Below are 19,688 nucleotides of genomic sequence, written 5' to 3' on the forward strand. Positions count from 1 at the left end.
TGCAAAGGTTTAAATCTAATCCTAAGATGTTGTACAGTTATGTGAGAAGCAAAAGTAAGGTGCGATTTAGAATTGGTCAACTGGAAAAAAGTGATGGAACTCTCACAACTAATGACAAAGAAACTGCTGGTGTTTTGAGTTCTTTTTTCAAATCTGTATTTACTGTTGAAGATACCTCTGCTGTTCCAAACTTTCCTACTAAAGTAAACACTACACTGAATGATATTTCATTTACTGAATCTGATCTATATAGTGTGTTAAAATCTTTGAACCCCAACAAAACTCCTGGTCCAGACAATGTGCACCCCCAGCTTTTAAAGAATTGCGCACATAGCCTGACAAAACCACTTTTTCTGTTGTTTGTCCAATCATTGAATAGTGGTAAACTTCCTAAGGAATGGAAAATGGCGAATGTTACACCTATCTTCAAGAAAGGTTCCAAAACTAGTGCAAGCAACTACAGGCCAGTGAGTCTAACATCACAGGTTGTCAAAGTCCTAGAATCTTTAATACGCTCAAGGATAATGCAGTACTTAGAAGATAACAACATTGTCACACATTGTCAACATGGTTTTGTTACTAAGAAATCTTGTTTCACAAATCTTTTGGAGACATATGAAAATTGGACTCTTGCACTAGACTCGGGTCATGGTATTGATGTCATCTACCTTGACTACAGAAAAGCTTTTGATTCTGTGCCTCACTGCAGACTCGCTCAGAGGTTGGCTGGCTATGGTCTTGATGGTAAGATTTTAACATGGTTGACTGATTTTCTTTCGGATCGTTTGCAAAGAGTGGCTTTAAATGGAGAGGTTTCTGAATGGCTGGAGGTGACTAGTGGAGTACCACAGGGTTCCGTACTTGGGCCGCTTCTTTTTGTTTTGTATATAAATGACATAGCTGAGGCCATACAATGTGACTTGGAAGTCTTTGCTGATGACACCAAACTATACTCGATTATTGAGACTATTGAAGATATTCTTAGGCTTCAGCAGGACTTGAATAATGCCCAGGAATGGTCAACACTGTCTCTTCTAAGCTTGAACATTGACAAATGCAAAGTAATGCACATCGGAAATACATTAGCTTCTAATTACTATGTGTCAGATTCAGCTAGCCTTACAAATCTAAGTGTAGTCGAAAATGAGAAGGACCTGGGTGTTTGGGTGACCAACAAGCTGGACTCAAGTCTCCACTGTCAGAAGGCTGTAGCAAAGGCGAACATAGTTATTGGGATGATAAAAAGAACTTTCCCGAGTATGTCAAAGGATCTTTTTCTGTTTCTATACAAAACTTATGTGAGGCCTCATCTGGAATACATTGTGCAGTTGTGGAGCCCTTATTTACTTAAGGACATAGACATGCTAGAAAAGGTGCAAATGAGAGCAACTAAGCTAATTAAAGGATTCAACGGGCTTCCATATTCAACTAGATTACAAAAACTAGAATTGTATTCACTTTACTGCCGACGCGAGCGAGGAGATTTGATTGAAACTTACAAGATATTAAAAGGGTACTATGACATTGAATGGTCTAAACTGTTTACGTTGAATACATCAAATACCAGAGGACATTCTTTGAAACTCTTTAAGAAGCAGTGTAGAACAAAACAGAGATTAAATTTTTTTACCCAACGAGTTGTCAACATTTGGAACTTACTCCCACACCATGTAGTATCCTCACCCACTATAGCTCTTTTTAAACAACAATTGGACTGTTATTGGAAACAACAAGGACATGGATATGAACAAAGGCCTAGTGCCTAAGCATATTTTTGTATTTAGTGTTGTGTGTATCCATTATCAATAATAATAATAATAATAATAATAATAAACCAGTTATTGGCTAAAGAGCCTTTAAACCAGTTTTGCCTACCCACTTAGTAAACCATAAATTACCCCTTCTGACAAGTGTTAACATCTTAACATCACCTCAAAGAATGTGTAAATACGTGATTGTAATAACTGTTACTGTAAGGCAGGATGGTCACTTTGGTACCACCCTAAGGCTTCCAACAGGCTTGTTGAGTACCATTATGTCTGCTAATTTGCAATCAGACAATAACTGGACAATGTCCAATTATTCACCTTCCAATAACTGGTTATAGTAAACTCTGCAGGTTCACAGTACTAATTAATATTCAAGTTTTATATACCTCCTTGCATCAGTTTATTGTTTTTCCATGATTACGTGAAAACATTATTCAATAGCCAATTTATTAATACCATATTGATTTTCAGAGTTCTTAATGCCGCCTATCACTAGTCAAGACAAGTAGTGATTCTATATACTGCAAGAATATTGACATAGTGAGCCAGTGAAATACCACTATTCACTTTTTTCATTGTATTGTATGCAAAAATTATACGAAAATTTCTTACACGAAATTTTTTGCAAGATACTTTAATAAAGCCGTCATTCGCATAAAATAAGTTGTAAATCCTACAAAAAATTTTACATGAAAATTTTTATCATGACAAGTTGATGTTGTGTTACCTCTAAAAACCAGGTGCCATGCAGCTAGATAATTCATCTGGAATTAACCATAGATAGCATATGCTACTATGAATTAACCAACTATGTATTACTATTAACAATAGGGTAGTTTTGGATTGTACAATAATATTATTAGCTAATTCTCGTATTTCGTAATTCATGAATTTTTTGTAATTCATTCAATTACGTTGCTATGCACTGCTAAGGAAGCACTTGTTAAACAAACCACTTTAACCAACATATTACGCACAGAAGTATCTTCTAAACTGTTTTATAGTTTTACTATCGTGTTTTTTCCCACAAATTCTCTCGACAAAGCCTCAAAGTTGCTCTTCATTTTTGTTCGCGTACATAAGGGATACGCCCCCTTTCAACTCGAAGCGATAGGCTATTCCCGGTAGTGCGCGAGGCCCACACCATTGCTTTTCAGTTGTTAAACGCCTGAAAACCTCAAAGGGAAGGTAGTTTATGAAGCCTGAGAAAAGTTGCCACACCTGTATTTCAGTCCGCCAAAAAGAAACCACCTCAGAACAAAGTTCACCTGTGTAGAAGTTTAATGCAGGGATCATTCCATGTCAAATCACCGAGAAATTGTAGGGTCACCTCTTGGATTTTGATGAAACTTGGTGTGTTTGTAGTACCTATGGTGCTCATTACCCATACCAATTTTTAGCCTCATACACCACATAGTTTCTGATTTATGACCACAAATATTTTGAATATTTCATGAAAAATTGGTCCGTCTTGAGTTACAAAATCAACTGTAGCTCACCACTGTGTTAATATCTTAAATTAAAATTTTCAGCAATTAAAGACTGTTGATTGATCATTCAAGTAATCCAAAAACTGTGGGATATCAATTTAATTAAGGTTCAAAAAGGCTCGATTAAAACCTTTAAGGGTGCTCGCTGATATTTGAAGCCGTTTAAGTGCCAGCCCAGAAACCACATGTGGCTATTGCATCATAATTGGCATTACTACGCATACTTGTAGTGTCCGTGTTAAGCGGACATGTTTTGCGCCCGAGAACACGAGGAAAAATAGCATCTTTTTTCGCTTCAGAATCGTCACTGAAGTGTTAGCAAATGATTGTCGGATGGATCAACAGTTACACTAACATGAATTAATCTAAAAGTAAGTGTTATTTAAGGCAACAAGTGTGAACGCACTTTTCACTTGTAGGCAACATGCGTTCGTGCCTTGTTTTCTCGAGTGACAGGGTATGCTGGTAGTTAGTATTGTAATTGTAAGCTGCTTATGTACGGGACAATGTTACCAGCTGGAATCACAAGGCGTTACAAGCTGCTGATGATGGCGTGCCTAGCGTAACCTATCCAAGAGCGACTTGGAGACTCCAGGCAGGGCAAGAAGCTGTTCCTGTGTGTGAAGAAGAGAAAACAGAGCTTTTTGTGTTTAGAACAGTGTTTATGACATGTTATTTTGAAAAGTTGGTGATTGCGGTCAATAGGAATTTGTGTGGTTATTGTATCAATAATGTTGGGCGCACGCAATCTTTGCACATGTTTACTAAAAATAAAACTAGTTTTTGAGTGATAGCCGTGAAGGCTTCAAATTTTGTAGGGAGATTCGCTGATAAATTATCCAGAAGTCTATGTTTAGATTTGGTCCGTAGCATTATGGCTTCATGAGTTACGGCACCGAGAACATGAGGTTTTAAATGGTGTAGCACACTTTTAGTACTAACCTAAGTTCTATGTACACTGTGTACTAATACTAAACATAGAGCTGTGAGTTATAAGCTGAAGTCTGTTCGACGTGGTTTCCAGTGCGCTACTGTGAAAAATGGAGGACTAGTTTCGATTTAAGCGCTTCATAAAGAACTACGCATAGTTATACAATGGTATAGACTAGAAGAATTCTGTTTGGTTTGTGTTGAAGAGAAAGAGAAGCACTTCCAACATAAGTAGCATATGGATTCATTTTATACATTATGTGAGTATAAGCAACAATACAAAAATTGCATGTTGTATGGCTTCAAATAGCCGCGAGCACCCTTAATCCTTAATATTTCAAAAAGTACTTCTTTAAATTCTTCGAATTTTTAGTAAATAATAATTAGGTTATAGTCTTTTTTTGGTAAACTTTTTGTGGTGGGGCCACAATGGGTTCAAGAGATATAGTTAAATATGTTGTGGTATGTAGGGAATTTTGTAGTCTATTATTGCTATATGGGAGTGTAAACCTCTAATAAGCACTCCTGATAAGGCCATGCCAACTTTGTCTTACACAATGAAGGTGTCCAATTAGAGTGAATCTGTATTAGTGACCACCTGTATTGAAAGACCACATTTGTGCTGCAATTTGTTTAAAGTTGGATTTACTATATGTGACCCAGTCTGACAAAACCGGGCTTATCGCCTATTTAAAAGTATCGAGAAATGCCGGTTTTAAGTATTTAGTGTGTTGTAGCTCGCCAATGGTTGAAGCTATGTGTACCAAATTTTCACACGTTTTACACCAATTCCTTACCTTCCAGAGCATCCACTGTGCAAGTAGCCAACAACTAAGTTTCCCGCCATTTTAGATAGTTTTTAAACCGAGGTTGACTGTATCAGGCGAGCTGCAAATTGGGTGGTAGGCGGGGGCCCTGGAAGGAGGGAAAGATGGTGTTCAAAAATTGAAAAGGAAAGCCAAGGGATGAATTAGGCCAAGTTTTGAGCCATTGAGGTCTCAAACTGGCTAAAATGAAAGGAAATTCACAGCAGAAGCAGTTATTCAACACCACAGAGCTGTACAGCCACATACAGTCATTCCCAGGCTGACCAGAGCTCCATTAAGGCCCCACACTACACGTACGAATCGCCACTGGGCTCAGCAAAAACAGCCAGCAAAACCAGACCACTCAAGTCTAGCTGATTTTAAATGTGGAATTAGATAGTTTATTCATGTGGCTGTGTGTCCTGGGTGAAAAATCGAATCTGCTGACATGGGCGATAAGACCGGTTTTCTCAGACTGGGTCACATATGGGTAATTCCATATCAGTTCACCAAAGTTTTGCACATGACCCCCTCAGAATTGGATGAAATTGGTGTGTGGGTATCCCAAATGATCATGTGTCCCTTTACCCATTGCTTGTATGGCTTCCCAGAAATGGCTTATTTGGTATTATATTTTTTGCTGTACTTGTGACCATTCAAAGCATCATAACTTGGGTGTTTTTAAAATACATTACACCACTTTAAAGCTCAAAGAAAAAGCTTTCTTTTGGTATATTTAACAGTGTAATTTGATAAAGTTGATAATTAACCACGTCTCCTAATCTTTGACCTTTGCTCTACCATAAAGTGCTGATTAGAATATTTTGTGGATACTTGTCAAACATTCACCTATTAGTTACAAACAAAAGTTTCAGCGTGGGGTCTCTATGGGGTTATGAGATAGGAAGCTAGCGGTGTTTGCGGTATTGTAGTAGATATCCCATGCAGTATTGCACACCTTGAAGCCCATTCTGCTGATTTAGATTTGCAGACACACAAGACTCTTTGGTTCAACTGCAAGTTAAATGTATTCATATATGAACAGGTTGTGACAAAGGCATGTCGGTAACACAAGTTTGTTACTGTGGTGATACAGTGTGATGCTGTTTGATAGCAACAGTCATTTCTTTTTTGTCAGAGTATATACACACAATCACTTCTTGTCCTTGGGTCTACGAGAGTTAGAATGTCATCCATTGGTATATCTGGGGCTCTGAGTACTTGAATGAGTTGTGGATACAGAAATGTCAGCTTCACTTCCTTACTAGTGTCACTGCAAACTTCAAGCACACAAGCTAAGCACCAATTCTCTTCATGTCAACAAGTGCAAATACAGCAATTGATTCTGGTGAAGCTTCATTCTTTGCTAGAGTTACCTCTCTCTTTCCTGAAAACATCAGATTATGAGTAAAATTTTATTTCCACTCTGCTATCTGAGATTGGCATGAAAGAGTGCAGTTTTCTCATACCGTGGATTGTATGTGAGAGTTGAAAGCAACGTCCCTGTTGTCTAGAATAATCTTTATTGTTACAATGTCCAAAGTAAGCAGCAGGTATGTTGCTGCTTGCTCAATTGAACAACTGACGTGGTGTCATTAGCAGGTCATTGTACTGCCTTTGCAAGTTATATAAGCTGGCTGCATTTGAAAACTTGCACAAAGGTGGTCTTTCAATACAAGTGGTCACTAATACAGGTTGCACTGTACTTGGACATCTTCATTGTGTAAGACAAAGTTGGCATGGCCTTATCAGGAGTGCTTATTAGAGGTGTACACTCCCATATAGCAATAATAGACTACAAAATTCCACTACATACCACAACATATTTAATTATATCTCTTGAACCCATTGTGGCCCCACCACAAAACTTTTACCAACAATAGACCCTAACCTAATTATTATTTAAAAATTCAAAGAATTTGAAGCAGCACTTTTTGAAATATTAAGGATTAAAATTTTTAATGGGGCCTTTTTGAACTTTAATTAAATTGATATCCCATAGTTTTTGGGTTACGATCAATCAACAGTCTTTAATCGCTGAAAAATTTATTTTAAAATATTAACACAGTGGTGAGCTACAGTTGATTTTGTAACTCAAGACGGACCAATTTTTCATGAAATATTCAAAATACTTGTGGTCATAAATCAGAAACTATGGGGTGTATGAGGCTAAAAATTGGTATGGGTGATGAGCACCATAGGTACTACAAACACACCAAGTTTCATCAAAATCTGAAAGGTGACCCTACAATTTCTCGGTGATTTGACATAGAATGACCCACAGACTTCATTTTGCTTTTACTTCTTACGTAAAGGCTGCTTTTACCATTATTAAAACGATTTTGCTCACATGGGTGCATACAGACAAACATAGATAGGTACACACACACACTTTTACGAAAACAATTTCAGTAAACCAGGCGCGTGCCCACAGCCGGCCTTTGGCCGACTGTGGGCGCACCCCTGGTTTAAAAATCTTTTGCACAAAAATGTAATGAATTAGGGTTTACTGTAATATAGAATTGTATGCTTAATAAATTTAAATATTTGTTATGTAGGAAGCTTGTGCTCCTTATTGGCCAGACACTGGATCTTTTACATATGGAGATATTGTAGTTGCTAATATCAGTGTAGTTGAGGCTAAGGAATTCACTACAGGAGTCTTTAAAGTCACAGACAAAAAGGTTAGACCAGGTGTTTAATAACCTCAAATTCGTTGTTTAGAACTTGATTTATCTTTTCCTTTGCAGTCCAATGTTACCCACCAAGTGACCCAGTTCCACATGCACAGTTGGGGTGCCCATAAGTCACCTGCTAGCAATGCTGGTATACTGGCGATGATAGAAGAGATTCAAAAGGTGCAACGTGGAACTGGCAACAAGCCAATTGTTGTGCACTGCAGGTACACACGTATGTAATACATTATGAACTGATGTTAATTCTTATGGCTAATTAGAACTGCTAATTTGTTTATTGTTAGTTGTACATGATGCTGTAACCTTGACCTTAGTGTGTGATTGTATAAATAAGCTGGAGCTGGCTATCAGCTTTCTCTTCTTCAGTTGTTGAGTTATATTGATCATTAAGTTATTACAATTGATATTAGTTACACATACAGTCACTTCACCCTTAAATCCACATAGGCCAGAAAACTGGCCCAAATATGCATGCCTTGCACAAAGTGCTGTAACATTTGTAGCCTCCAGCCTATGGCTATACAATTTATATCATTCTACTTGTGATGTAACATGAATTAAAATAATACCAAGGGTTTTTCCCTAATGCTAAACAGTGAAATAGCCATGTAAAGAACTTTTGGACAAGGAAACATGCAAACCCTTTATTATGGTAATTGCTCCTATCAACTTGCAAGAAGTTCCATTCATTTTGCCATAAAATTAATTTTTCTATCAGGCCATATATGACTAATGTGAGTAAACCCACAATCGAAATTAAAGTTGTGGCAAGACTTTTGAAACACGGAGATGCAACTTCCTGTTGTCCATTGCTTCATAATGAATAAGCTGCTGTAGCTACAGTGTCCATTTAACCTAGCCCAGTGAACAGACATTTGAACAATGTGTTGTTTTAGGCTATAAGAATTAAGTTACCCCACCTAACATCGCCATGCGTGACCATATTGTGTAAACACATTCACCAAAAGTTCTTTGCAGGTTTAAGGATTAAACTGAACTACTTTTATTTGAGTAGGGAGGTAGCTCCGTTAGGCCTGAACCTAATATGCTCAAAATTGTACCTATTATTCTTTCCAGAATTTCCCAAAAAATTCTCCTGTTATTCTTTTTTTGTTCTTCTATCTAGCCTATTATATTATTCCATAATAATGCCCATTTAGTTTCTGTAGCTATAGTCGCTTAGTTCTCAAGATGCTGTAGTATTGCCAGAATTAATTAATTAATAGCTAGCCATAAATGAAGCATTTCACCTTACACATAATGGCTGTAGCCATTACAACAGACTTTAAATGGTTATCGGGAGTAATAACAATACTATAGCTAAGTGTATTAAAGCTGTAGCTTTAGTAGATAATGATATCAACATGTTTGTTGAAAGACTTTAAGAAGATACACTGGTATAAGATGTACAAGTTTCAGATAATCATGCAGTTAAATCCCTGATGCTGTCTGCAGATTGTTAATATGAAACGATCTGACTGCTCTATTAGAATATTTGAGCGTTCTATTAGAGTATATCGATCTTTTAGAGGCTTTTCAGCCTCTTTCAGCCAGCACTCGTATAATAATGCTGCTACCTATCATTCTTAGTAGCTAGGTTCTTTCTTCTAGTTAATCAAGAAGAGACATGCCCCTTAATTCCACCGATTATTCCCGTGGACATCCAATAATTCCAAAATTATGCCTGTAACCATCCTATTATTCCGGAATTATTCTCACAAAATTGGTGACCTATTATTCTCAAACTTATGCCGGCATATTAGGTGCAGGCCTAAGCTCCATGAACATTTTGCGTTTGGGTTTATATCTTACAATCAACAATGCTGATTGCAACAAAAAATTGGTTACAAGCAACATGTGTTTATGTAGTCTGTGCATACCAAACTGTGACTGATTCAACGTAGCTATTGGGAAGATGAGGCCCAGAATGTCCAGTAGTGTAAAAAATGTGTAGGGTAACTACATGAATTTCTGACAACCACCAATATTGCTTTTATACAAGACAATAATCTTACCTTGTTTGAAACATGCTGGAGAAGTACAGAATAAACCTTAACTTGAGCAGATCTTAACTCAGCTGCAGCCATCCTGTATAGTGCTGCAGTAATTTCTTCAGGCGGTTTCAAGGGCACAATTATTCAATTGCATCAGTTTAGCCTTGAGGAGGACTAGATTTATGCGCTTTATTTGGGCATTAACTACAAGAACTTAGCATGTAAAAGTGTTGCACTGGAAAGAAATGGCTAGAGACTTGGCTATGGAGTTTTCAATCAAAATTATGCTACAGTACTTCAATCAACCTATGCTGCCGTAAAAACCAGAAACTTCCACTTTGGTACAGGTAATCACCATACCCTGGTGTATCTTCAACACAAAATTTAATGAGTGTTCGCCCGAGGTGATTATGTGCCATTCCGAAGGTCTCTAAACTAGCAAAGATACCATGGATTTGGGCAATAACCAATGGCTCATGCAGCTCTGGTCACTGCCAATAATGGCGGCTTCCTGATCGAATTAGTGTTAAAACAACTCACTGGTAGGCTTCCTATTATCCAACAATGGTTATTTCACACTCTGGCAATGATTGCTGATGGCTGTTGTGACTAGAATCTAGCAAAACACGTGACGCACGTGACGAAAACTTTTGTCACGGGTATCTAACCAGTTTAGATACCTACTCCTGGTATCTATTGGATTTTAAATACCTGATTAAAAACCAAAGTTCAAAGCATACTATGTGTACCATAGTCTAATTTCATTAAACAGTTTAGGAGTTTCATCATAGAAAAAGTTACCTTACACAGTATGTATGTATGTATGTATGTATATGTATGTATGTATGTATGTATGTATGTATGTATGTATGTATGTATGTATGTATGTATGTATGTATGTATGTATGTATGTATGTATGTATGTATGTATGTATGTATGTATGTATGTATGTATGTATGTATGTATGTATGTATGCATGTATGTATGTATGTATGTATTGGCATGGCTTGATAGGAGTGGGCATAATACTTAGGCATTGTGTAGTCATTTCAAGTCAGGGGTTTTTTGTGCTTGCATTGTCATTTTTTATGCATTAGCAATGTACTTGGCCGCACTGGCACTTTCTGTGTCCTGTTCACCATACTGGATCGGTTTAAAGTGGAGCAGGTGGTCGATGTACTGCAAACTGTAAAACTGCTGCGAATCAAGAGGCCGGGAATTGTAGAAGATTTGGTAAGCTCTAATACTTCATTACTGACGTAAACTGTTGATTATTTTGCTATGCAGGATCAATATCAGTTCATCTACAGTACAGTTTTGCGTTACCTTCAGTCATTTGATACCTATGACAACTTCAAAATTTAGTATTGACGTGTATGTAATTAACTCCAGAGGTTTTAACAATCTTGTATCATTTATGCATCTTTGTATGCATTTTGTTAGAATTTTTGTAGGCCAGGTTTGACAGATTGCTACTTTTGTCAAAATAATTATTGTGTTATTATAACTTTTGCTGAACTTAATTAAACATTGCATTAGCATTGCATTAGAAAGTGTTGCTACAATTTTTGGCTGCATATAAAGTCCATACAATTGATTTGTAAGTTAATGCAGGCGCTGTCTTGCAAAGAGCTAGGTTATAGCGGTGCTAACTATTTTCCTATGTTTGTGAATTCTTCTCACACACACTCATGCAATGAGAATGTTGCATCTGCTGGAAAATAAATTAGTCTCTAGGTGGTTCCTTGTATGGATTCTGCAACCCTTAGCACATAGTTGTGGATACAATACAGATGTAGCAATAATTTTGTTCAATTTGATTCCCATGCCATAAGGAATGAAATGTCCTACTGATAAGTGTCATGCACACAACTTTTGAAAACTTTTGACAAATTTCAAAATTTTCCTGTTAAACTTTTGCACTATAGCTATGGCATTTAGGCCAATATTTATCAATTTCCTTGTTTCCTGTCCCCTAAAGAATGTTCAACTTGTGTAGGCGAGCAGTTATTATAACTACAATTTCATTATTTTTTAAAAAATTGAGAACACTGCAAAAGCAAGCCTCAGATAGCTAGCTGCCTCAGTGAAGAGAAATGGACTATCTCTAGGGTCAAACAACCTGTGAAATGATTGGCTTTGCTTGTGCATGAAACTCCAATAAACAGATATATATGTGTGCTGAGATATGCTAACTTCATAGACAAACTCTGGAGGCACACAAATTACAAAGAATTTCCATATTTCTAAGTATTTATGAACGTACATCATTATGCTGTATGCTCTACAGTATCTCACCATGAACTATCTTCGTTACTTCACAAAGCTGCTTCACGATCGAAATTCCCTGAAATATTAGAATACAAATGTAAATAGTCTAAATCAGATTAAATTAAAAACAGAACACAATGAAATATAAATATAATGGGGAAAAGGTACTAAAATAGCCATGCTAACCAGTAGTAGGATCTATCAGGCAACGTGAAATGTCACGTGCGTGGGCAGGCGGAGAATTAATCTGACAGTCGGCGAATCACTAATGCTGGCTGACTGGATAAATTTAATATATTCACCATTAGTTAGAAAAATTGAACTGTTACATAAAGCTTCAAGGCTGCTTAAATTAACAATGTGGGAGTTTGTCCCACCGCGGTTGTCACTCCCTATATTGAGAAGTAAAAATAAAAGTATAAAATTAAGGATTTTTAGATTATCTGTTGTGATAAAGAAAACAGTATGCACGCACAAACACACACATACGTACCACTGTACAACACACAAATACCAGTGGTTGCTATTTATAGTGCTTTAATAGTGTTAGTAGCCTGTGGTTAGCCACAGAGCCTTAGCTATGCTATGGAATGTAACTTAGGTTGGATACAAAGTTTAAAGGCAATGGCAGAATACAAACAAATCAGACTGTAATGATGTGCGCTATATTAGGGTGCTTTGCATACAAATGCACATGACCCTATTTATACAGAGTTGTTTGGTAATGCTCAAACCCAGCCCACAAGCCCATCTTGCAGTCTGGGTTCGAGACTACAGCTAAGGGGCTTAACTTAACCTTGCAAACTGGGTGCTTCCCCATACCAACCAGCATAGCTTGCAAAAACTAATTAACCACAGGTAGCTATGCGCAAGGGTTTAATCGCCTTTAATACTACTGTGCCTGCTACTCAGCTAACATACCCTACAAGTTTAACATTCTCATATTTCTTTTAATAACTTCAGTGTTGTACACTAGTCTCCTTGATGTGTTCCTTCATGTAAGGTAGTCTACTGTATGAAATATTCTTTACTCCATCCTTCAAGATGCTACACAGAATTGTTAGAAATTATAACTACACTAAATGTTCAGTTGAGACCTGATATTTATTTAGGGACCCGCCGATTATGCTCATAATTTTACCTATTATGCTATGCTGCACTGCTCAAAAATTCACCTATTATGCTTAAATTAATGCTCAATATTTACCTATTATGCTCGATTATGCTCAATGTCCATGCCTTAGTTCATATGCTTTGCTACTAGTTTAACACTGTATAGAAAGAAAAAAATGAGTGGCTGGAACACAAATAATAAATTCTTGCTGCATGCCTGCATGTAAGAGACAAGATCGATATAGTCTAATAGAACAGTCAGTTAGATGATTGTTCTATTAGAGTTACTGACTGCTCTATTAGAGTATATCAATCTTATTTTGCAATTGTCATTTTTCCAGCAAGAGTTTACACTATCGTACAAATATTTAACCTATTATGCTGGCATTATGCTCAATGCTTTTCGGTACCTATTATGCTCAAAATTATGCCAGCATAATCGGCGGGTCCCTATATTTATTCAAACTTATTTTTATACCCTACTTATTTTTTATGCTAAGAAGGCTGGCTATCATTTTACAGCACAGCAAATATCACTTGGATGGTGGCAAAACATAAGTATACTAGTTCTTAAAAGGCTTTATTTGGCTAACCTTTATAGTAATAGATAGCTTGATTTGGAGTAATTCATGACCTCCTGCTCACATGGAATCCAAATTTTTGTAGATGAGAAACAAGTGATCAAGTTTGCCTTACCTGTACAGTTCTTGTTAAATTGCTACCATGATTTTTGTACATTAGCATTTTACCCTTAATGGGTTTTGCTAATCAATCAATTAATAATATGGGTGCCAGGTACATGTAATTGAAAATGTTGTAAGACCCCCTTTTGCACATCCGGTCACATATAACGTCAAAGTTGAGTTAAGCACATTGGCTATTACACCTTCTTCAACACAAATGCCTTCATTGGCATGTCCCAAAACTGTCATAGTGTATGGTATGGGCAAAATATTATATAGTATTTCTTATAAATGAATGCGCAAACGTACAATAACGCTAAGCCAATTAATGCATACATAAACAGACAGTGCACATTATTACAACTTGCTACTATACTGCACAATGCAGCAGCTACCATGTACGGATGTAATTAGATTATAATGCGTAGCTATATAGATCATTTCATCCCAAGCTGCTGAAAATATTTATCTTTGTGCAAATGCAGTTAATCTAGAATATCTCATTTTTGTATGGTTTACATTAGGGAAATAAAATGGGCATTAAAATGTTTGCTATCAATGTACACAATTCAACTTTATAAAGCGAGTCATGCTATGCTATGTAAGTGGTCTATAGGGTGCATTGTTGGAGTACATAGGCATTTCCGAGGAATATGTTTTCAATAACACAACAACTAACAGCACATTCCTGTACCCTGACAATTAAAGACAAAAGTGAATCACCAGTCCAATGAAATTAAAAACCAAAAATCAGTAGTCCATTCCAGTGATCCAGTCCATTGTTTGTACCTTCCCAAGTGGCATGCTAACAGCTGGCTTGTGTGTGGTTGTGTAGTTGGCTGTAGGTTCACATAAAGTTGGTTTACGTGAAGTTGGTTTGGGAAAATTGTTTACGTATGTGCATCTGTCCACAGTCACTTGAGCAAAATATTTTGAAACTGAAAGAATGACGGAAGGCACTGGATAGTTAGCAATATATTTAAGTATGGCCGATCAGTTTTATTGACTATGAACACCAGGAGCTTTAAAAAGTTTATGGTGATGTATAAGACTACCAAGAGTGTTTTAGCCTGTATAATAAATGATTGTGTGAAGTACGTAACACAGATATTCAAGTAATTTTTGTTTTGGGTTGCCTTTACTAGTTGGTGTATTTAGCCATTTCAGCCAGTATACCAAGTGAAAATATGATATCATTAAATGAAAATGGCTATTGTTAGATTTCTGTAACTGCCAAGTGGATCCCAAAGATGTAACAACATACTTGTTTAGGCCACCATGTTTCAGCAAGCTTGAATTATATCAGGTCCTTACTATACTACACCTTACATGTGCAAAAGATGTTGAATAACTTGCTGGTGAACAAAGACCTGTTGCCACATATGCATTTCAAATTACTATTTCAAAATCAATGAAATATCCATGCTATTTCATACAATCATTCATTAAGGGCCAACATATCAATCAATAACTCTGCAATACTATTATTTACTCTTGGTGATATATTCCGGTATGATCACCCACCCTTTTGATTATTTCTTACCATTTATTCTGTGTACAGATGTGTTAACACAATGTCAACCATCAAACACATTCCATCCACTCCTTCATAATAATTATCACCCACAGGGTAACAGAGTTACTACCTCAAATTGATTACACTAGTACAGTATGGATGAGGCTCCTGCACACAAAACACCAGATGTCATATACTAGATATGGAGGTTGAGGACGGATGTTATGGAGCAGTGAAGACTGATGAGAATATGTCAGCTACTAACACTTGGATTGGCTGGCTAGCTTTTACTCTAATGTGACTAAATACATGTACGTAAACATTGTTCATGTTTGTATGGTGATGTCTCATCCATAGTTGCATGGTGTACACAGCATGAGAGGACACATCTGTTTCTTTTCTGTTTAGTGTTGCATAGATAATCGGATCGGTTATCAGAAAAACCATAATTATATTGGCTGTGCTTTTGTATGTATAATGGTATCGGATCGGCGCCACAATGAAAAAAGCAGCATATACAGATATGCGTATTTGTATATGTAATAGGATGGATGGCTGTGGTATTCGGGATTAATAGTGCGAACATTGTAAACAGGAAGGAGTAAAATAGTGCGAGGCGAAGCCGAGCACTATTTCCTTCCTGTTTACAATGCAAGAACTATTAATCCCGAATACCACAGCCATTCATCCTATTGCAAATTAATCCGACAACCATAGAAACTGTTGCTAGGCAACAGAAATTCAAAAATAACAATTGCAAAAGACCAATCACACTTAGTAACCATTGCCTAGCAACCGTTACCATGGTCTCAAAATGATATTTACCTTAGCAACGATTACCTAGCAACCGTTGCTAAGCAACCATATTGTTGTTATACCTTGGGACATCTATCACTATGGTAACAATAGTTGTCAAGTCAGACATTTACTTCTAATATAAACACACCACACTATTTTAGCCAATCAAATTAGTATTATAAATTTTTGTCAAGGGACCTTGACAAACAAGTGTAATACTAATTCTATTGGCTAATCGCTTGACGTATTTCAATATAATACGTCAAGCTGCTATTGAGAGTATTATACAGTAACATAATTCAGTTGTTGGATTAATTTAGAATACATACTCGTATGCATCAAATGATGTTTACAAATGCATTAAGTTGCATTTTCAATATTGCTTTTACTGCTCCATGTACTGTAAACTGTTGTTGTAGCAATGCTACCACTGTAAACAAGCTAAATTGGTCCTTCACAATCAAACTTCTGATAAAAATTGCTACAAAATAGACATGTTATGCAATATCAGATCGGCTACATTTATCGGCTTGAACATATTATCCAATATCGTTTATCGGCAAAATCTCATATCAGTGCAACCCTACTTCTGTTTCTACCGGTCAAGGGATGAGCTATGATGATATGTTAATGATTGTAACACGCAGGTACAATGTATCTGGCCTGTCACAGCACCCATCAGACTTATACATTTCTGACAAGTACAGTGTAAGCTATTTTTCCCATCCTCATCCTAAACTGTCTCAAAATACTTGTGTTGCAGCTCTATTATCAAGACAATGACCAGTACAAGCACATCATTAATATAGTGCTGTCTGACATGAGGTACACCTTAGACTCAAGGTCATGAAGTACATCTATACTACTTGACATGATGAGGTGGTCTTATTAATGAGGTCATGAAGTACACCTATACTACTTGACATGATGAGGTGGTCTTATTAATGAGGTCATGAAGTACACCTTAGCTATGTTTGGGATCTACTTGACATGGTCACTATAATGAGGTGGTCTTATTAATGAGGTCATGAAGTACACCTTAGCTATGTTTGGGACCTACTTGACATGGTCACTATAATGAGGTGGTCTTATTAATGAGGTCGTGAAGTACACCTTAGCTATGTTTGGGACCTACTTGACATGGTCACTATAATGAGGTGGTCTTATTAATGAGGTCATGAAGTACACCTTAGCTATGTTTGGGACCTACTTGACATGGTCACTATAATGAGGTGGTCTTATTAATGAGGTCATGAAGTACACCATAGTTATGTTTGGGACATACTTGACATGGTCAATATAATGGGGTGGTCTTATTAATGAGGTCATGAAGTATATACCTTAGCAATGTTAGGGAGACCTACCATATAGCCTAAATATTGCAAGGGGAAATTTTTTTGCGGTTTTGGGGGGTTATCAGTGAAATTTTCAGCCTTGAAATATTTAGATCTCCATATAGTCCAATACATTTTGGAAGTGTTTGCAAATCCGCAAAATTTTTATTTTTAGCAATATTGCTCAACCTCGAAATATTTGCCCCTCAAAATATTTAGGCTATACGGTACTTGACATGGTCACTATAATGAGGTGTTCTTATTACTGAGGTCATGATATACATCTACACTACGTGTGAGATGTATTTAACATGGCTAGGGTCCTAAATGGCCACGTATAGTTAAGGGTTCAACTTCCCAAGGTTTTACCTTCTAATCATCTAATTCTTGCTCATTCTTTCCATTCAATGTATATATCATCCATGAGCTCCACACCTTAGCACCCACCCTGGCAAACCTTTACTATAATCCTCACTACAACAAAGGAACAAGCAACTGATCCTAACGCTTTGACTAACCAACATTAACAATAATCAGTTCTACTCTATGTAATGAATACCACATTAGATGATTTACTGTCTGTCCTAGACTTCATGCTCCATGTATCGATCAGTCTAATAATTAAGTACATGCCCGCACACTGTATATACAACCTACTTTAAGATCTGCAAGCATTAACCAAACTGGTGCCAGCAATTAAAATGCTCTGTTGACAGTCAGCTTGGATACTACAAGCAGCCCTTGATGAGTTGTGGTACAGTTATCTACCATTGGCATCGCTGTGGCGGTTTAGGCAAACGGCACAAGACTACGACACAGCACACAAGTGCTCCACCTTACAATCAACTGCTAGCATCTCCCACCAGGCCTACACATGCCAGTAATGATCACACCAATGTCACCATTGGCCTTCACAAGGGCCCCTGATACACAACACCACTGTAATGTGACTGGTACACTTCACAAAGCCACTGATATACAATCAAAATAGACAGTCCTTCTTATGAAGAAATAAATTTAATCTAAAAGAAAAGTGGCTTATAAGGCCGCATAAACTTTCTCATCCTCCTGTACTCAAAACAGCAGTGCGGGAGGGAAGATTTTTATTGCATTTTTTATTAACTAGATAGTTTACTTAGCTAGCTAAAATGACTCAAAATGTAATTTTCTTGGACTTCTCTAGCAAGGTACAAACCACCAGTGGTACAAAAAATCCTTGATGAGGTAAGTAAAACGACGATGCAGGCGGGGATGAGAAACTAATATGTGGTGTAATGAATCGATGTTTGAACATTCACTACCCTGACCACACAATCTGTTTGCGTGAGTGTGGCGGACGGGGTGACATATCAGTTTATGTCTATTACTGGTTACAAAACTATACTAGAAGCTTGAAATTATTTATAATCCTATTGGCATACGTACAAACCTGTCATTAGGTAGGGTTTCCAATGTAAAAATTCGACTTCTTCAAAGTAATTTGCTAACTGTTGTTACATGTTGCACTAACTCTCACTTGAATACAGCTGCAGTAGCAATAAATTCCACTGCCTTCTTGGAGTAGAATCGATCGAAATATCTGAAAAATCCGACATTACGAGCTGTAACTCTCAGAAGCCTTCATCCTTTATCACAATATTGAAGTTCAACCTTCCTCTGTGAGTAAACCTTCATCTAAAAGCATTGGTAGTTTGATTGGTGAGGTAGGTTTCCTGTCGCTGCATCATTTGAGCACGATTTTTGGCTCCAAAAATGGGTTTTCTTCTACGGACATCAAACGATTGATAGTCCAAACTTCCTCACACCACAGTAGTAATCATCCATCGACAAAGAAGTCACATACGAAGTTTTGTTAAGTTGTGATATCTCTAACCATCTGGGTGAGCATGATATAGGGCAAAATTAGCTGCAAATCACTCCTTGACTACATAACTTGCCCACTCAACTGCTTAAAAATAGAAATCTTGACATAAAACAACAGTATGATCCCTAAAGTACAGCTAGAAGTGAGGTTATCTTCATCAGGAATCGTAAAATAAAATTTAATGACGCTAAGGAAATTACAATTAAGCTCGTGTGATTTCTGCCATTTCAACTCTTGATGTCTTATGCAGTGCTACGACCACTGTGATTTTATCCCTCAATACAAATATTGCCTGCCCAGTAATAATAAACAAATAAATGTAGGCAGTGTATCATTACTGACCATACCCAAGCCTAGATAGTCACATGAGCCTGATTGAATAGGCTAAGTGCGTTTGTAGCTGAACTGTAGCGACGATAACTT

General features: G+C 37.0%; 1 protein-coding gene across 2 annotated transcripts in view; it reads left to right on the plus strand.

Moving 5' to 3' along the window:
- Positions 1 to 11,193, plus strand: part of LOC136255731 (receptor-type tyrosine-protein phosphatase S-like) — a 133,059-nt gene extending 121,866 nt beyond the window's left edge. For both annotated transcript variants that reach the window (XM_066048571.1, XM_066048572.1), the window contains 4 exons: positions 7,554 to 7,679; positions 7,746 to 7,897; positions 10,784 to 10,919; positions 10,974 to 11,193. In XM_066048571.1, the coding sequence (XP_065904643.1) occupies positions 7,554 to 7,679; positions 7,746 to 7,897; positions 10,784 to 10,919; positions 10,974 to 11,051 (492 nt within the window). In that variant the 3' untranslated portion in view covers positions 11,052 to 11,193. The remainder of the gene's footprint in view (positions 1 to 7,553; positions 7,680 to 7,745; positions 7,898 to 10,783; positions 10,920 to 10,973) is intronic.
- Positions 11,194 to 19,688: the final 8,495 nt, after the last annotated feature.

This window comes from Dysidea avara, chromosome 5 (assembly GCF_963678975.1).
Source record: "Dysidea avara chromosome 5, odDysAvar1.4, whole genome shotgun sequence".
In the NCBI taxonomy this organism is placed as follows: domain Eukaryota; kingdom Metazoa; phylum Porifera; class Demospongiae; order Dictyoceratida; family Dysideidae; genus Dysidea; species Dysidea avara.